The 19,756-nt window shown below is 44.1% G+C and overlaps 1 protein-coding gene across 3 annotated transcripts in view; it reads left to right on the forward strand.

The window, feature by feature from the left end:
- CRTC1 (CREB regulated transcription coactivator 1) overlaps positions 1-18,809 on the forward strand; it is a 45,104-nt gene extending 26,295 nt beyond the window's left edge. The window contains exons 6-14 of one of the 3 annotated variants that reach the window (XM_068420551.1): positions 370-455; positions 845-888; positions 1,197-1,417; positions 4,123-4,259; positions 4,836-5,087; positions 7,259-7,360; positions 12,037-12,123; positions 12,948-13,128; positions 13,889-18,809. In XM_068420551.1, the coding sequence (XP_068276652.1) occupies positions 370-455; positions 845-888; positions 1,197-1,417; positions 4,123-4,259; positions 4,836-5,087; positions 7,259-7,360; positions 12,037-12,123; positions 12,948-13,128; positions 13,889-14,100 (1,322 nt within the window). In that variant the 3' untranslated portion in view covers positions 14,101-18,809. The remainder of the gene's footprint in view (positions 1-369; positions 456-844; positions 889-1,196; positions 1,418-4,122; positions 4,260-4,835; positions 5,088-7,258; positions 7,361-12,036; positions 12,124-12,947; positions 13,129-13,888) is intronic. The other 2 variants (XM_068420552.1, XM_068420553.1) reach the window with 2 other exon arrangements.
- The last annotated feature ends 947 nt before the right edge of the window (positions 18,810-19,756 follow it).

Below are 19,756 nucleotides of genomic sequence, written 5' to 3' on the forward strand. Positions count from 1 at the left end.
GTTGGCCACCCGTTAGATGTACCAGGTGTGCATCACTTGTGTAAAATGCAAAAGATAGGACAAACTAGGTCCCAAGATACTCTTCCATTTAGATCTAAGCAGATTAAATTGTAGGCCAAAATTTTTTGAGGTATTATTTGGGTTTTTTTTGGAAGCTGATAATGTCTCCTTGCTAATTAAATACAATTTTAATCTCTTCTAGTGTTCATTTTTTTAAATTTTGATCCCGTAACAGTAGAGTGCCACTGTTTCATATTCATTGATAATAGGTTACTTAAGAGTTTTCAAATGGTTAAACTTCCAATCTGAAAATTTCTTACTGAGAAGCTTAATATTATTATGTGATTCCTTTTCTTCTCATATTTTTAGTTTTATTACTGACTGTCCCTGGAATGGAGGAAACCACCTCTGAGGCAGACAAAACCCTCTCTAAGCAAGGATGGGACACTAAAAAGGTAGGAACCTCACATTTCAAAGTGTAGAGATTTTATTTTCTAAACATATTTAGGTGAATTAACGCTCTAAATATTGTCAACCAAGACTAACTACTTGCAGAGATTAGAGATTAAATTCTAGATTTAGGAACAAACCACTAAACATTAGATCAGAAAGGCACTTTATATGTATGTGTGCATGCACGTGTTTGGTTATATCAGGAGAAACTCTAGCCAATAAAGCAAAAAAGATGCCAAATCTCTTCTAAGCCTTACAGAGCTCTTGTGTGGAAGAATAGCTCTTCTATAGAAATGTATTAAATTAAATAAAACTTACTAATTGAAATCTATCCTAAGCATTCGTCTCTAGCAGTATCTTTGCCTTTAAAAATGTCTTCCTTCTATTTTAGACTGGGTCATCAAGACCTAAATCATGTGAAGTTCCAGGAATCAAGTAAGTTTTGAGCAGTTGTTTTTTTTTAAAGAGCGTTGAGATCTCTAAGAAAGAATGTTGTAGATTGAATGTCCTCTGGCTTTTGAGTTTTCTGAAAAGCTCTTAGATGCTGTAACGCTGCAGTAGATACAAGACAAGCCAGAACCTCTATGAGTGACCCATTGGCTATTACATCTTTGATTGCTTTATCAGAAATACAATATATAGTTCTGTATAGGGCACCTTGCTTTTTTAGAAAGATTTTACAAAGATCTGTGAAATTTAAATTGAGATGTGTCTTTTTTTTTTCCCCTCTCTCCCTTATTTAGCATCTTTCCATCAGCTGACCAGGAAAACACTACAACACTGATTCCTGCTACGCATAACACAGGCGGCTCCCTGCCAGACCTGACAAACATCCATTTCCCTTCCCCTCTCCCAACGCCCTTAGATCCTGAGGAATCCACATTCCCAGCCCTGAGCAGCTCCAATAGCACCGGCAACCTTGCTGCCAACCTGACCCACTTGGGCATCAGCACTGCCAGCCAGGGTAAGATCCCAACTCTGAGGTGTTTTTACACATTGTCCATAATATGTCACTTAAATTATGGAAGTTGCATTGCTGAATATTACTGTTTTGTCTGAGAGGTGATTGCACTTCACTGTTGATTGACATTTCTTTATAAACAAGTTTTATCAAGCCATTTCTGTACGAAAAAGTGAGAAAGCTGTATTTAGTTATATGACTTACAAATTGTCTTTCATTTTTCTTAGGTTCTTGGTGCCCAAACCTGCCTTTTTAAAAAAAATTTGTTTTTATTTTATGTATAAGACTACAGGAGATTCTAGCATCCAGAGTGCCTCTCTTGTAATTCATTGTACTTAACCCCAACAGCACTTGTGTTATGGAAATCTCTTCAGTAGGCCTTTTGTTTTCATTCCTTTAGAATATTTATTTTTCAGCAGGAGGATTCTTTTGGAGAGAGAACATTCCTTGCAGATTTTCTCTTTTGAGCAATCAGGAATCATGTGGCACCTTTACAAGGTGTGCTAGTTTTTGTGAGCTTGACTGCTTAAGTTTTGAAAACACCCTGAATATTTGGCTACATAATATAGCAGGGTTTTGGAAAATAATACCGAGTGTGCACCTGCATATCTCAGCTCTCACTATGGTGCCTTTCCTAGCAGCTTACTTTTTGTTGCAAGCTCTTCTCCAGTGCTGTTGCTGTTTGAGCTGTTCAGCATGGTGAGTCTGAGTTGTGTTCGTTGGGGTATTTGGACTTTGGCAATACTGATAATTTTATTTAAAAAAAAAAAACCAACCAGAAACAAACATTATTTGCTACGGAGGCACTTTATAATATACTGTTAACCTGATGATTTCAGGATTAAATTTAACTCTATAGGCAAATAGCCTAAACTGGTGATTGTTATTTTTTAAATAATTTCAAATAATTTTAAATAATATCAACTCAAATAGTTGTGAAGAGGGTTGCAATGTTTTTTTGTCTCTGACAATTGCAGTCAGTTGATTCCTAGAATAGAACTAAGGCGCTGTATCCAACAATACATTTCCTGTGTTAGGCAGGATTCCCTTAGCCACTTAAAACCCCTCTCATATATTGGGAAAAGGAAATAATTCTAATCAGGTTCATGTAGTGTTATGTCTGAGCAGTTATATTTAAGAATGAAGCAAGAAGACGGTTTAACCATCTGAGTACAGAGTAGGTCAGCAGCTTTCAGCATCCTTTCACACGTTCTCTGCTCTCAAAAGAGACTGTACAAAGTTTCAGAGATGGGCTGTCACCGAAGGAGAACTTTGGGAGTCCGTGCGAAGAGAGCTACGGTGTGTATAAAAAGAAACTAACTACTTGCATGGAGTTAGGCCAGATTGGGTCACTAAATTTTTTGCTGTACCCATAATTATGAAAGTAAATGGTATAAAACCAAACTGGTAAGTATGTAATTGCTTTGAAAACATTTCCTGATGTATCAAAGATGTAACAAATTGCAAAGATATACTCACTGATGATTTTCTTGCTTCTCTTTGGAGACTATCCTGTAGTTTAATCACTGGCATAATCACTGTTTGGTGCTTTTTTAACTGATTTTTTCCAAACCCTCCTTGCCTCTCTTTAGCAGAAAATGTAAATGCTTTTGAACCTGTTGCAGGAGCTCTGTGCGTTGCACAGGCGTGCCCTCAGCAGCCCCAAGAAAAGGTGGGGAAACAAACACCTGAGCTTACAGAGAACCACCAGCAATTTCAGACTACGCATTTGTGCATTTGAGTTTGTCGGTTCGCTGACACGTTCCGTGAGATGCTGTTGATTTTGAAAACACGGTGAGGGGAGCCAGGCAGCCTTCAGAATCTGCGCGGTTTGAGCCCGTTTGCCTGCTGGCTCCTTGGCAGCCCGGACTTCCTGGCTCCCTGGCAGCCTGCCTGGAAGCCCTGAACGTTTGCCAGGTGCCTGGGAGCTCTCAGGCTCTCGTGAATTCTTCCTTTCTGGCAGCTCTAGAAGAACAGCTCGCTAGCTAGATTGTCCTGAAATCACTTTCCAGGGTGTCTCGGTTCCTCTAGGGTGAGGCAGAAAATAGGAGAGGTTTCAAAACTTCCAGATTTTTGTCTTGAATTTGAACAAAATCATAATACTTGAATTGTTTATCCCTAACCCCTGCTAGATGGTGGTTCTTCAGAGTGTGAAGGATATTTCCTGCCTTCCTGCGCGCTGGTATGCCGTTAAAAACGGAGCACTTCCTGCATAACCAGTTTTTCTTCTGCATTTTCCATTAAATAGGTGTTTGCTTTTCTAATATCACAAATGCCTTCTGATTAGTCTTGTTAGATGATCTGTTACCTTCTTCCTGAAGTTTGAGCCCTTGCAAATGGAGCTTCTCCTGGGTTCAACGCAGGAGGTGCATGAGAACGATAGCTGGGGTTTGTAAACCGCTGAAGCTGCTCTGCCTGTTTCAAGTTCAAGTCAGTATCTGTGCACGAACCTGAACAACCGTGACTGGTTTTGATCCAGGATGAACCACAGGATCTTCCTCTCATCCTGATGCTCTTCAGCCTGACAAAATTAATTGCAAATTAGCTAACGGGTTTCAGCCTGATTGGCCAAGGCGCGTTCAGCACTTTGCATTAAGTGCTTGTCCGCTTCCGCCATTCATTTTTCTTCATTTAGGTGATTACCTCCATACAAGTATCAATAAACCATCGCTCTGTGCCCATTTAAGCTGGTTTGTCCCTTCCTGCAGGAATGACGACGACGCCAGCCCCCTCCCAGCAGCACCGCCAGCCAGCCGTCAGTCCTCTCTCGCTGAGTGCAGACTCAAGGCGACCACAGTCACAGCAAATGTCTCCTACGCTTTCCCCTCTGTCACCAATTACTCAGGTAGGAACTTACCTGGAGATTTAAATATTTTTTTATCACACAGGAATTGTTTTACTCCACCTAGGGAGAAGCTGGCTGTAACTTCATCTCTCTTGTTCTGTAATTTCTTCTTAAATGTGTTCATTAATTCAAAGTCTTAAGAAGAGAGAGGTTTGTACAGGGGACACATTTTTACTTTCACTTTTCTAGAACCGTAGTAAAAAACATCTGTTAGGACCCTTTTCTGTTACGGTATTGTCCCAAAGTTAGCTCTGAAATTTGAAAGACATCTCTGTAATTCATGAGAGAAGCTCAATTAGTTTTTTAAATTGATTTCATAAGTGTGATTCTGACTGACTAGGTTATCAGTTCCTGACCTGGACGTTCAACTGAGCTTTTAGAGTATTTGTTTATTGTACGCTGGAGGGGATATTAAGTCTTTTGAGACATGTTCTTGACTGTTTCTGAACCTTCAGGTAACATTTTTTAAATGCAAGTTGAGATTGACTTAGTGAAGTCAATGTGTGAAACTTGATGTGCTTGAAAACGAAGGGAAATTACCTGCCAGCGTGGATTATTTTGATTCTTCTTTTTAAGGCCGTGGCTATGGATGCGTTGTCTCTGGAGCAGCAGCTTCCCCCATATCCATTTTTCACCCAGACAACTTCCCAACAACAGCAGCAGACCCAGGTGGCAAGTACCCTGCCTCAGAACACTCCTTTAATGCAGACCTCTGGTTTACAGCGAGGAACACAGCTCCCCCCACTCTCCGTCACGGTACCTTCCACCATCCCACAGTCACCTCCGGGTAGCCAGACCCAGCCGTCAATGGGAATAGACATCAACTCGGTAAGCTGGGGCACGGCTGGGAACGACAGAGCTTTCATTCAGAAAACCTGGTGGCGTGCAGCGTAGTGCCAGGGATCAAGCTGGACAGCCCTTAGAATGGTTTTGGTTAAATCCACGTTTAAATGTTTTATAGAGGAAGATTTGGCTTTAATGTGTGCTTAGGGTGGCCAAAACGATGTCCCTCACGACTCTGTGTTTGATTAGACCAGCTTAAATTAACGGCATTTATTTCATACCTTGCTGCTGCCATTGCATTGATACATTTTCAGGCTGTCACATGTCATGAACCCCCCACGCAGGGCATGTTATAGAGCGTGCTGTAGGCTGGAGGAGTTAACAGAACTTTGGTAAAGAACCCTGCTAACAAGCATTTCCCAAAAGTTGGAGAGAACCAACTTTTCTTATTGTATTTTCTAATACTTTCTATATTTTCTTTCTATATTTAGAACCCTTTAATTTTAAGGAATGTTAGAGCATACATTATTATCTTCAAAAGTTGGATTTGTGGCTGCCTTCAGGTGCCTGGAAGAAATGGAGTGTATACATACATACAGCAATGATTTATGGACAGATTTCTTTTTTTGCTTGTTTTAACACTGTCTGTTACAAAGTTGTGTCTCTCTCTGCATATGAAAATCCAAAATGCAGGGGCAAGGTCAGGGTTACAGGCTTAGCTAGGGAGGAATTTCACAGCTGGTTCTCTGCTCGTTCTGCCCTGCTGTGTAGGATCTTGGTTGGCCGACCTGTTGTGTCCTTCTGGCAGTGTTGTAGTGACAGTAACTGGTTTGAGAAAGAGAAGAAACCATTGTCTGTTGATCGTGGATGAAATCTTCAACAGTTTGTGCTGACAAATGCTTCTTGAAAGAAGCTGCTTCCCTTTCAGCATTGGAAGGGGAAGAGGGAAGGACAATCCAGCAGTGGAGAGGATACAGACCCACTCAAAATGTGTCCGAATGTTTTGATTCTAATACCCATGTAGCTACCAGTACAGACAATCCTGATTTTCATTCTTTGCTTTCTGTGTTGCTTTCCTCTTCCTAAACTTCTTTATGACCTTAACTTTTAGGGTGCTGTGCTTGTCTTTTTAAAGCAACCGAAATAATACATAAATAAACTTAAATTTAAAGGTAGTTCATCAAAAAGGCGTTTGAGCTGCGTTAGTCTCACTGACAACTTCTGTGCAGTTTTTGTAAAGCAATATTTAAATTAATTTTGCTGTAGATTGAATGTCTGCCTGAAGTGTGTGAGTAGCAATGCGTAGCAAAAAGGGTTAAGACATATTTTCTTCAGATTTACAGAATTTGGTGTCAGGAAGCATTGGGAGTACAGCGTTCTCCCCCACTGCAAAGCTACGTGATTAAATCACTCCTTTTCTTAGAACTACTGGATTGCAGGTTTTCCTCAATCGTGTTAATTTCTAAAGGAAGTATAATGAGAAGAGCCATACTTACTATTTGCATTAATTAGTGCAACATTCTATTTAATTGCCATTAAGATTATTAATTTGTTCAAATCCAGGGTTTGTTATGACTAAAAAAAGGTAAATCTTTGCAAATGTGGTCTCAAGAGGATTGAGAACAACGTAAATATAACTGATGTAAACCTGCAAAATCTAGTGTGAATTCTCAATGTCTGTCCCATGTCCTGGGGTAAAATGCAGCTTTGAGAAGGATTTCGCTCTGCGTGGTTGTACACTTCAACCTCGATAACACACCCAGGCTGCTTGGGACCAGGCAGAGTAATATGAGAAGGATTTCCAGAGCAGTGCAAGCACAGGTTAAGAACGTGGGGTACAGCAGTTGAATTGAAGAATAAATTACATTATTTTTGAGTTATTCCCGGCTTTCAGGGCTTCTTTTCCCTAAATCATTGGCTGACCAGATTTTTTTTTTTTTTTAATTGAGCGTAACTGAGAACAGGGAGAACATATTTCAGTGGGTTTGTACAGCAGCACTGCCCTGCTCTCAGCCATCGGTCAGACAAGACCTTGCCACGCTGATACCTGAACTCTCTCCTGTGCGTTGTTCACAGTAATCATGTCTTCATACGTAGCCAAGAGTTGCTGAAGAGGATGGTTTCTCCCAGCTTCCTCGAGCTGTACACGCCAGAAGTTTTATAATTTTCCAACCTTCCATCAATCCCATGGTCTTTAATTCTGTGTTGTTCTGTAGGCTTCACTCCAGCAGTACCGCAGTAATGCTGGATCCCCAGCCAACCAGTCTCCCACCTCTCCTGTCTCCAATCAAGGCTTCTCTCCTGGCAGCTCCCCTCAAGTAAGGGACTCTGTGCTTCCACAGGCCTTGCTTCTTGTGTTTGTCTGTAGTTGAGTCTCTCCATCACTGACCCATAGCTGTCTCACTGTAATTGTGTGTGCCTCATGCATCACTGGTGTCTCATCTCGTCTGCAGTTTCATTCAGTTCCAGAGTTTTTCAATAGCTGGTGAATTGCCTTTTTATTGATCAAAGCTACTATTTAAATGCTATTAAAACTCAGTTATTTCTCTGGGGTGTACCGTGGACAGGACCTCCAGGAGGACCCCTTTCAATTAGCAGTATTGAGTAGGAGCTGATGGCTAAGGTTGGGAGGGCAGGAGGGAGAGAGAGGGGAACTTCAGTGCCTCCTGCTGCAGGGTAACTCCTGTGGCACTAAATATCCCTTGTGTGGCCAAATGCATTTACAGCAGGACCATTTTTTCTGTGGGAACATACACTTTGCAAGAAAACACTGGAGAAAATGCTCTTAAAATGAGCAATTGTATCTTGTGGCTTGCAAGTAACGGGTTAGTAAACACACTTTCTTGCACATGAGCTGGTTTTTCTTCCTGGGTATGTGTGTACTCATACATCCCCATGACCTATCTGCAAGTCATAGCTCGGGGTGTGTGTAATCCTAGGAAGGGGAATTTTGTTCTGCCAGCAGCAAGACAGTTAAAAACAAGGCAGCTTTGGGGGTGCCCCTGATGTGAAGGAGTGAGTGTGTTTTCAGTACAGAAATAATCTGATGCTGCTCAAATAGCTCCGTGTGGCTGCCCTTTTCCTAAATTCCACCTGTAGAAATGAGGTGCAGGAAATTCTTCCCGAGTATCACAACAGTCTGAAAATACATTTTCTGTTTCATCATTTAACATTTAAGGCTGTAAGGAGGATCCTATCTAAATAAGTGCTGCCCCTTCATGGTCCCAAAGCAGAAGCTTCGTCTCTCCTTGCCATTAGCCAGAGACAGGTCACTGGTAAGCTCAGTAAGAGATCCGAGTGTCAGGACTGTCTGGATTTTCTTAACCCTTGCTTAATTGCTTCTTAACTTCTCTCTCTCCTGCCTGCTTCTGCCAGTTCTGCCGTGTTCTGTGCGTGGCTCAAAGAAAACGAGCAAACTTACTCCTCTAGGCTGTCACGTAGAGCAAAGCTGTTGCCAGTCTTGCTGCAAATTCTCTGGTCCAGTTCTCGTTTGGGCACCGCATCCGATTTTTGATTTTTGAGTTAATTTTATTTCCCCCTTGACTTCTCGATAACTCCTTGGTTTTGTCCACAGGCTTGTTGCCCCTGGTCAGTCCAAAGCACTGGAGTGCAGCAAGCGCTCCCCGGTGCAGCACACACTTGACTATAATTTTTCCTGCTGGGCCTGTTTTATCCTGTAAACTCTTGCTTAGGTTTTGCTGTTTTCAAGTGGGACACCGTAACTCTGCGTGAAAGGAAGAGGGTTTATTAGTACTGCTTGCTGTGTTATTGGCCTCTTAAAAATACCCACATAGTTTTGCTAAATTAAAAATGAGACAGCTTTCCTGCCTCCATCAATGAACCAAAAGCCGGTAGTGGCGAGCGAGCTGTGGTGGTGGTTGCAAGTATTAAGCGTGGAGAGAAGCAATGGGGGAAGAAAAAACAGTTCAGAAGAAAAATTCGGGTTGGTTGTGATTATGGGGGCAGCTCCCAACTAGCAGGATCCGTTAGGCTGTAATCACCTGCCAAGAGTAGAGGCAGATTGGTTCCACCAGCAGAACGTGCCCGTTGCGGAACAGTCTGGCACTGGCTGACAGGAGTGGAATAAAGTAGGTGTGACCGGGTGGGCGTCCTGCGCTTGCTCCTGTTCCTCTGATTAATTTTAGGTTAAATCGTTCTGCAACATATCAGTACGATGAGTGACGTGCTCTAAAAACAGAAATCTGTGGTCTGATTTTTATCACGTACGGTTCATTCACCAGAAGTTATTTCTCATCTTTCCACATCTCCAAATCTATTTGCTCTCGTGTTTTTTAGATGTGTGTGTGTGTGTTATATGAGGCCCTTCCTGTTCAGACACGAATTGAAAAGCTCTGCTCGTAGTTCTCAGCTTTGTGTTTGCATGGCTTTTCATTGACAATGGCTTGTTTATTACTACTTCGCTCTTCTCCTCTAACACCTGGCATCCTGTTCCAATTAGATAGAAATCTGCTTTTTTTTATTTAGTAGAATGGCTGTATACTGGATAATATGGTATGTATTTTTAGATTAATAATTTAAGCCAGAGGTTTTGTGGTTTGGGTTTGTTTTTTTTTTTCCTTGCAGTCACCACATCATTAACCCACGAAGATGTACTGTTGACAAAACAGACCTCGCCTAGAGTTTCTGGAGGAGATGGTGTTAGCAAGATGTTTTTCACAGAGTTGTCGATAAATTATTCTAGGACTCTGAAGTGTTGAAGTAATGACATTTCCAGTTGATTTCCGTTGGGAGTTTCAGTGCTTACAGATGTAATAACCGGTCTGCTTCAGAGTTGAGGCATAAATATGAGCTCGTATGTTTTGTTAGGAGTTACTAACCCAGCCTTGCACAAGTAGATTTTGGTCTCCTGTTTATTTTTTTTCATGTTGCCCAAACTTTTTAGGATGGGAACAATGCTGAGTGGAATGGAAAGGTTTTCGTGTTTGCCCTACTTCTGAAAAGCTCCTCTAAAAATGAAATGTCAGAAGTTAAAGGCAAAAAATACCTCGATCCTCTTTAGAGCTCTCGAATATCAGTTGTATTTCTAGTGCTGGTCCAAACTGGCTTTGATTCACGTCGAGTATGTGACATCCTGAAGCACAAATTTTTCAGTAGAAATTGCTATAAAACGTCACACCGTGCTGAAGCCGTGCCTGCCACTTAAGGTGGGAACGATTTTCTGTGGTAGAGTTAAGCTTGGCTGGTCCTGATCTGCTTGCTTGAGTTACCTCCACACTCTGACTCCATTTCTTTTAAAAGAAGTAGCACATTTAACAGGTTGGATAGTGTGGAATTCTAGTAGTTGAGCAACGTGTGACTGGGCAGCGAGGAAGACATCAGTGGTTTAAAGAAAAGCGTGGGGTTTTCTTCTTAAGTAGTGCTTTGCTTTTTCTCTTATCAGGTATGATGTGGCTCTTGCTTGTGATGTTTGATAACTTCCTTGTAGCCCTGTCTCACACGAGGGATAGAGCAGCCACGGCTGTCCTGAGAACCAGATGACAAATGGGATGACTGGTTCCAATTACAGCCGTTTTCCATTTTTATCTGCTTCCGAGGAGGGTATCGAGTAGGGTGTTAAGCTGCGAAGATGTCATCCTTGTTCTGCGGTCGTTGCTGTGACAGATCATAAATGCCCAGGAAAGTGAATCAAAATCTTACTTTTGTCCATAAAACCCTATTCTTGGCTCAGGCTCTATTTAATCAGTGCTAATGATGAGCTGGCTTCGTTTAGTTAAAGCATTTCTCACAGAGAATTTACTGTTATCCAAAAGCATCCGTGTAAGGTGATAGCCGAGGATTCTGGCTGACGGCAGGAAGGGTTTTGTTTGCTTTAAAAAGAATATGTTGTTGCTTCTTTCCTCAGTCCCCTCTCATGGAAGGTCTGGGCGATTTAGGGTTTTTTTTTATCCAAGACTCCCATTCTTTTCCTTGCATGCAACCTGCAATTGTTCTGGTATTTCCTAGGCTTCTGCTTAATTACCTGTGCTGCTTAGGGTTTTAAGGAGAAAGTTTGCAGCCTTCTTCTTTTAATGTGTAGACAAAACAGCTGGAAAATCCTATGCAAGGTATTGAATTTTTTTTTCAAGATGGACACAAACTCTCCGTGCCAATTATCTTCCATAGACACCATCTTCTATAGACGCTCTCTTTGTCAGTAGACTTTTAAATTTGTTTCAGCTCTGCTATCAGAATTTGTGATAGTTTTAGATCAGAAGTAATCTCTCTCATTTCTTTTATATCTGGCAATTCTTTGGGACAGTACTGATTAGTATTCAAACCTTAACCTCAAATTCTTGGTCAGCTTTAGAATAATTGATAAATGATGGAGAATAACTGATAAACACTGGTTGTGCTACAGGGGATGGTACAATTAGCAAGGCTGAGGAGTTCCTCCGGAGATTCTTGCCTTTGAACTGCTGATAACATGCTTTACCGGGCTCCCTCGTTAACTTGTCTGATCTGCAGCTAAAGTGAAATCATTTTAAAAGGTCAGTTTTATTTTGGCCCGTGGTTGTCTTGGTGAAGCTGAGGTTGCAGAGACAGCGAGCGGGTCGCTCCCTGCGCGCTGGTCATCGGCTTCGCGTTGCGTTTTAACGTGCAGTTTTACTTCTGGGGGGGGTTTGTCTTTCACTCAAACACAAAACCAGAAAGTTCCCAAAGAAGCTGAAGTTGCAGAGGGGTTTTATTTCTTGTGTTACCTCGCACACTCGTCTGTGTTCATAAACCAGAAGTTTTGTATGTTGTACGTCCTCCGTGAGGAAGTTTGTTTGGGTCACTCGACTGTATTTTTGTGCTTATCACAAGGCAGCGGCACGTGGAAGGGTTTGTGTCCTGGAGGGAAACCCTGAATGCTTTATGAATTCCTGATGGTTAGTGGTTGTTAATGAAGGGCACTGCTAACTAACTCGGAGGAGAGTCGGTCGAGTCCCTCGCACGCCGTGGGTACGTCTGTCTGTGAGATTTTTGCACCATAAAGACTCTGTTTTGTTTTCAGCATTCTTCCATTCTGGGGAGTGTATTTGGTGACTCCTATTATGATCAGCAGATGACAGCTAGGCAGGCTAATGCCCTATCCCATCAGGTGAGCAAATTCATCTCAGATTTTCAGCTATATTTCGGCCACTTTCAGCTTAAAATAAATATAGATCAACTTCTGATGACTTTATGCGAGATCATATTTTGTCCATATAGTTTTACTTCTGTTATTTTTCGTTTGCAATACTCAGGGTTTTCTTTTCTTTTTTATTTTTTTTTTCCCCTCCACTCTCCCTTCCCCTTCCTCCCTCTTAGCCATTGTAGCAGATGTTTTTAAAGGTGTTCTGCCAAGTTTATTGGATTAAAAACAACAAACATAAATTTAAAAAAACCCACATTTCTGGCCATAGTTACATGTGGGAGGGGTTCACTTGTAGGTGGTGACAATATTTACTCCTGAATTTGGCAAACAGCTCGTGCACGGGACCAAAACCTAGCAAGCAGACCTGTGCCTTGGTTCGTTGGCCAACCAGTGCTTGCTTCATTCAACTGTGAAGTACGCTCTGGTAGCAGGAAAAAATGAGATCTTGTGAGAGGCAATGCTTGATGGGCAGATACCTGAGGTAGCAGCATGAATTATGGAGCTTTTTACTTTGTTTTAAGCTGCCTTTTCTTTTGTTCTTATGGCATCAAGAGCAACAATTTTATTTTTGCATCCACCCTCTCCTCATGCCCCTGCACTCTGAATCTGGCAGTAAACTATTCTGGCAAGTTAAGTGCAAATAGACCATACTTTGATCAACGAAACCTAAAGATGAATTTGTTTGCCTGTCTCTTTCGATGTTACTTCCCATACTTGAGCTTTGTAAGTTGTTTTGCTCTGTTTCCTGATGGTTAGAAGTAATAATTCCTTTGTGCCTTGGTCTTCAGCTTGAACAGTTTAATATGATAGAAAACGCCATTAGTTCCAACAGCCTGTACAGCCCCTGTTCCACCCTGAACTACTCCCAGGCAGCCATGATGGGCCTCACCGGCAGCCACGGCAGCTTGCAGGACTCGCAGCAGCTGAACTACTCCAGCCATGGCAACATCCCCAACATCATCCTTACAGGTAAGAGCATCCCGGACTTAACCGACGAGTAAAACCATCCCGGTGTTGGTGTTTCTCTTCATTGTGCAATGTTAGAAGGGAGCCAAGAAAGGAAAAGGGTGTTGTTGCCTCTGAAGGTTTGGTTTCACCAGTTTGTGCTACTGGTGCGGCGTGTTCCCCGAGTGCTGGGAGCCTCACGGCTCTCCTTTGATCCCAGCAAACAGGTAGAGCTGCAGTGGCAGCACTAATTGTCCTACAGACCTTCGCTGCCTCTGAATTTACTGAATCCTCCGCCGCAGCGAGGGAGAAGTGGTGAAAGCCGAACTCCTTCCTCTGCTGCTCTGCCCGAGCTTGCCAACAAAGGATTTTGTAGTGTCACATATGGTAGCGAATCTGGTCACGGTTGGACGTTTGGAAACAATTTCTGCACAGGCCACTGAGAAAAACTAGTTCGGTCCATATTTCAGCCAAGGACTCGTGCTGATTAGAATCACACAAATTAAGGTTATTGCTCCTAAGCCTAAGGGGGAGAAAAGAGACTGAAGTGACCCCCAATATACATAGATGAATTTGGGTTGTGTTAGGCCGTTATGATGGTGTTGAGATGCTCTGACAAAGCTGTAATTCATCCAGCTGGAAATGAGGATGGATGTTTCTGCTCTGTCAGCCTTAGTTCAAGAAATTATTCCTGAATTTTTGCAAGCTGTTTCATGACTCGTCTGCCTGGAGACTATGTATTTGTGAAGTCCTACCAACACCTTTCTCTTCCTCTTCCCTGCAGTGACAGGAGAATCTCCTCCCAGCTTATCAAAAGAACTGACCAGCTCTTTGGCAGGAGTGGGAGACGTCAGCTTCGATACGGATTCCCAGTTCCCTCTGGATGAACTCAAAATTGACCCTTTAACCTTGGATGGACTGCACATGCTCAACGACCCAGACATGGTCCTCACCGACCCCGCCACAGAGGACACGTTCAGGATGGACCGGCTGTGAGGCGCGGACGCCGGCAGCGTGGCAATGGCGCTTGTTCCTGGAGCCCAGCCGAACTGGAGAGTCCGATGGGTCCGTCGTGTCGGAACAGGAGCTGCTGAGAGCGGTAGCTCTGTCCTGTACAACGTGTACCATGAGTAAAGCTTGTCGTTCTAAGCTTGCAGCGCTGCAGACCCCTACTCCCTGTCGCGCCGTATTTCACCCCTTCTCCGCTCGTTGCCGTTAATGAGGACGGAGTTTCCATCGGCCGGTTCCTCTCCAGAGCCCCCCCTTTCCCCCCACCAAAGCTCCAGCGTTCAGTTGTTCGTTTATCCTTTGCACTAGAAAAGGAGGGTGGGTTTGGGCAGGCGAGGAAGGCTCAGAGCTGAGGGTCAAGAGATTCTAATGTACCAAATTGTTGGCTGCTGTTTGAGACGGGGAGGGGGAAGCGCCGACGACGCCCTCCCTTTCCCCCCCACCCCGATTCGGAAGCAAATCTGGGTGTTGGAGGGGCTGGGGGAGCTTCGGTGGGTTTGACTCTGCTTTGTGGCAGCTGCTTCGTAGAGTGAAACGCTTCTTCCTTTGTCCATCTGCCACCGTTGTTCGCAGGTCCGTTTCCTCGCCCGTCGTCCTGCCCCCTCTGCCCGCGCCCGGAGCAAACGCGTGTGCTTGGCAAAGAGGAAAAGCAGCCTGGCAGCCCCAGGGCCCTTGGTAGCCAGCTCCTCAAAAAAGGCAACTGTAAACACTATTTTCGAAGCTTTTTTTTTTTTAAAAAAAATATATATGTAATATATATATTTATATATATGTATACATATATATATATAGCATTTCTGAGCACACAAAAAAGTACTATAATTCATTACTTGATTAGCACGGAGGAAGGATCAGAACATTTTAAAGCAGCTAAAAGAGTGTAGGAGACAAACTTGCAGAGCATATTTCTGATTGTACTTTGTGAGAGATTCCTGGGCAACAGGAAGGGCATTTCTATAGCAATGCCTGGCTCAAACCGTGATGACTATTTTTTATTTTTTATTCATTACTTATTCTGTTACCATTATTTATGATCTTTTTTTTGGTTTTTTTTTTTTTAATTTAAGTATTTGGATATTAGGAAAGTAGCTAAACTACATACAGCCAGTTGAAGCACTCTACATAATACTTGTACAGTACATCTTTTTTTTTTGTGTTTTTATTCCAGAAGTATATTATATATATTATATATATAGGTATTTTTAACTAACTGGAATTTTAAACAGATGTTGAGCAAAAGTAAGGAAGCTGAAGGCAAGATGTTTTCCTTTGATGTAGTCAAGATAGGGTGGCAGGAACTTTGATATTCCTTTTTCCACCCTGGGGAACGGTCGCTCGCTCCGCAGTGCCCAGTGCTGTAGCCTCGAGCAGGGTGGGATTCTGTTAGATCAATAATTGACTATTTCTGTTAGTCCTTATTCCTGTTCTGTGCGGCAGCGTGACGGCCTGGAGGGTGACACTTCATCACTGGTAGATTAAAAAGAAAAATAAACGCACAAACCACCCGTTGACTCCGAATTGGTGGTTTCGCTTCAATGTCACGGCTGAATTTATGGTGATTCCCCGATCTCTGCGCTCGGGACCGATCAAATTTGAAAAAGGGATTTAATATTTCTCCAGAGCCCACCAGGCTCAGTGTCACCGGTAAGACGTTCCCTTCGTTACGCTTTAATCCGCACAGTACCAGAATCTACAAGTACTTACCCTTCTCTTCAGCACAAGTTGAGAATTAACATTATTTTGAGTCTTAATAATAAAAATTACGTTGCACCTAACACCCGACGGCGAGGTGAGCGACTGCCTGCTGGAGGGGAGCGCTCCCGCGCAGCAGGGGTTGAGCATCCCCGTCTAGTTTTGTTAAACAGAGCCTCGATAAGAGCCGTTGCAGTTTCCACGTCAGGCTGGGTTGGGCTTGGTTGTGGCAGCCCCACGGCTGCTCTCTTCCCACTCGCTCTGCAGCGCCTGGCTTTGCTTTTTGTCTAAAACCTGCCCGGTCTTTCTCCTCTGTCGTGACTTCCAGCAAAGCAAACCAACCCCTCAGCACTTCCACCCATCCCATTCCCCTCGAGAAAGCTTGTCCTTGCTGTTTGGGGCAGGTCCGCGGAGGAGCTGGCCTCTCCTCATGAGTTACACGAGGTTTCCGTGTGCTTCCAGAACTCGGCCGGACGCCGTCCTGAGGTTCAGGCAGACGCTGCTGAGCAGGAGCGCTGGTGGGATCTCTCTAATCTGGGCTGTGTTTGCTCACGTTTGTGCCATTAGTTGACCATTTGCACTAAAAATGTTCTTTTTTCTTTAGATCTCACCTCACCCGTGTCCTCCTCTGTTCCTCCCCACGCGGTTGCGAGGTTGTTCTGCATCTTTGTTGAAAATGTTTCTTTTTTTTTTGTCAGGATTTAAGCCCAGTAGCACACGTTAACTCCCGGTGTCTGCTTATTTCAGCTTGCTAATGCTTTTTCAATTTAAGGAGGGCAAAAACCCAGTAGCTTCGAGCAGGAGGAGACCCCAAAAGAACAGGAGTAGCTTGGGCAGAGGCGACTCGGAGCCGCAGGTTCAGCGTGAGTTAAATCAGCTTCTTGCAGTCGTCGTTCCGCGGTGGGATTTCTGCTTGCGTTGCTCCCTCGTTGGAACGACTCTCGTGCATGTAAATTCTTGTTTGTGATCTATTTTTTTAAACCCAGAGTCACTTCAGCATGAAGCATCCGAGTAGGAGATAAGATTCCTCACTGGAGACTTTGACCTAATGCTACCTTCTGATTTTTTTTTTTTTTAAACGACCTGTGTATATAAGAGATCTTGTTTATTAGACTTGTAAGTAGACATTTTAAATGGCCTTAATTTAAAAATAACACGTCTGGATGCAACTGTCCAAAATTAGGGACCACCTAGTTGAGAGAAATCCAGGTTTTGTTCCTCTGGTGCGGGGCAGACGGAGGAGGGGGCTGTGGGAGCGGGAAGGAGGTGCCGGCTGGGTGCGACAAGGTGTGTTTCATCCCTGAGCCCGCGGCAAAAGCTGCTCTTGGCACCGACCCTTTGAGATCCGGAGCGGTTTTTCCAACAGCTCTTGCATTTTGCTTCCCAGGAGGCCGGTTTCCTGACAGCATCATGTAGGAGCTGCACTTCGAGGGGGGCTTTTCTCCCCTTTCCCCTTAAAATTCATGGGTTTGTAACGTTTTAAAACCAACCCAAGGCTGGTTTTAAAGCAAACTCAAGCTATGAAGTTATTAAATGTAAACATGGAGCAGATCCCCAGCGGTTTTGGAACAAATAATGTGATTTTATTTGAAAATTTAGTAGTTTTCATTTTAAATTGTGTGTGAGGGTGAGAGCTGTTGGGAGCGGCTGGCCCTTCCCGTGCAGGGCTGGGTGGGAGCAGGAAGGGCAGCAGGGAGAAAAAAGATCACTTAGCACAAAAAAAGAAAAAAAACAGAAAAAAAATTATTATTATTTATAACTTTTTTGATTAAACGATGTTGAAACTGTGTGGTGTCTCAAAGGGTCCCTGTCCAAACATACCTGCTGAGTGAACCCTACCCCCTCCCTACCACATATGTTTTTTTATATATATATATATATAAAAATATCTATTAAAAAGTTCCCAAGCTGGACTGTTGCGTTTGCCAATACAATGGGGAAATAACAGGAATAAACCTTCAGTGTGTGAAATACTGTGATTTTTCAGAAGCAAACCCGCCCTCCCGCAGGTGGGTGCGGCGTGGGGGGGGCTCCCCACTGTACATAGTGCTCCGCGCTCTCGGAATGACTCGGGCCCCTCTGTGCCGCGGGCCGGGCTCGGCTCTCTGCTGCTTCTGCATGGCCAGCGACCGCCTCGCCCGCCAGCGTTAACTGTGCAAAACCCTTTCTGGACAGAGAACCTCGGGGGGGGTTTTCCTTTATTTTCATTTTTTAAAGAGGGGAAAAGGTTTCCAGAAAGCGGCTGCAAATTAATTGAAGAAATTGTTAATTATTTGTATGTTTTCTTACCTTATTTTCAATTTAATTCATTTTTCTTTTCAAAAAAGTGTGCCTGAGAACCCTGGGGCAAAGCCAGAACGCTTATGGCCGAGCCGTCAGCTAAGAGCAAGAGCTGCCCTGAGCTTGCGTAAAAGCATCCGGTAACTTACAGAATCATTTAAACTTCCCTTAAAAACAAGGTCTTGACTGTGCTTGTTTGTAAAAGCTTGGATTTCTGTAGAAACAATAATTAAGGCTTGAGATCTGTCCCTTAACGAGCATGGTGCTCGCCCTGGAAACCCCCCCTTGTACGAGCAGGAAGAGGAAAGCCCCCGCGTATCCCCGGGTGCTTTTGGGAGCAAAAACCCACCACCAACAACAAAAAAAGCGTTTATTCCTCTGAACAATGGACCCCCCGTCACTGTGATGGCAATGTGAAAGCGCAGGTAGCGTTTGTTACGTGTGTCTGTTCTTTTTAAAAAAGAAAAAATTGCAAAAAAAATATAGAGAAATTTGTAGTTGTTCCCGTTCTTTGTATTTTTAGTTGCGTATTATTTATACTGCGCAGTGTGGGCATGGATTGCATGTCGGTTTTCTATGCGGGCACCATGATGACATTCTAACTGTGTATTATAAATCATTTTTACCTTTTTAAAACAGAAATCATTGTGTGGAATTTCTATACTGCGAACCAGGACACTACATCCCGTACTACGGTCATTTGTGTTATTTATTTTGTTATTCGGGCGGGCGGGGGCGGGTTCAGCTGGGCTGTGTGTTGCCTTCTGTGGGCTTGACCAATTTGATCAAAATAAAGGCCTAAAGGGGGAAAAGACGTTTACTGTTTTCTTCAGTAAATTGAGTCGCGGCTGCCAGAGGCAGCTGGGGAGGACGTGGGGCAGCGTAGAGGGGAGGGGAGCCGGAGCGCGGAGGGTCTGTGTGGGGTGTTAACTGCGAGGAGCGCTCGGCTGGGAAGCTCTTGGAGCCCCAGATGATGGTTTGACGTCGGTAATTGCGTCGCGAGGAGCCTTGTCTGACCCTTTCACATCCTCTGTACGTGCCCTGAGTTCTCTAAAGAGGCTCCGTGCCTTTCGGCCCAGCCCTGAAAGTCTCTTCTCACACCACCTAAACCCAAACTACTCCGTGATTCCATGGTTCTGCCGTTGCCCAGCGGGGGCTTTGTAGATCTTTGTCTGCTGCAGGTTTCCTGCTTTTGACGTAACGAAGCGCTGCGGATTTCTGAAGGCTGCAGGTGACCAGACCAAGGAGCAAGAACCTGCACCCCTTTTTTCAGGTTCAGTTGCCACGTGGCTACCGAGGCCTGGTGTGGGGCATCGCCCCTGGCAGCTTGAGCTCCCGCCTGAGGTTGAGTGTTCAGAGCAGATGTGGATTCGTGTTTGAATCTGTTCTGCCTCCGTGGGCTTTGGCTGGGAGCAGCGGCGCTGCACGTGTCGGCGTGGGCTCAGGCGTGGTGCCGCGGGGCTGCGCTGGCGGTGGGACCCTTGGTGGCCGTGGGGAGCAGCGGGTGGCCCCCATGGCTGGATTCAGGAGGAGATGGTGCCAGTGGGGCAGCGGCTTGTCCCTGCTGGTGTTCTGACCCCGGCTGTCCCCTCATAACCAGCTTAACCTGCTGCTGCTTTAAGGTTGCAGGTGTCATCTTGTAACTATTGGCAGGGAAATGCCTAAATAGCAT

This window comes from Nyctibius grandis, chromosome 31 (genome assembly GCF_013368605.1).
Source record: "Nyctibius grandis isolate bNycGra1 chromosome 31, bNycGra1.pri, whole genome shotgun sequence".
Lineage (NCBI taxonomy): Eukaryota > Metazoa > Chordata > Aves > Nyctibiiformes > Nyctibiidae > Nyctibius > Nyctibius grandis.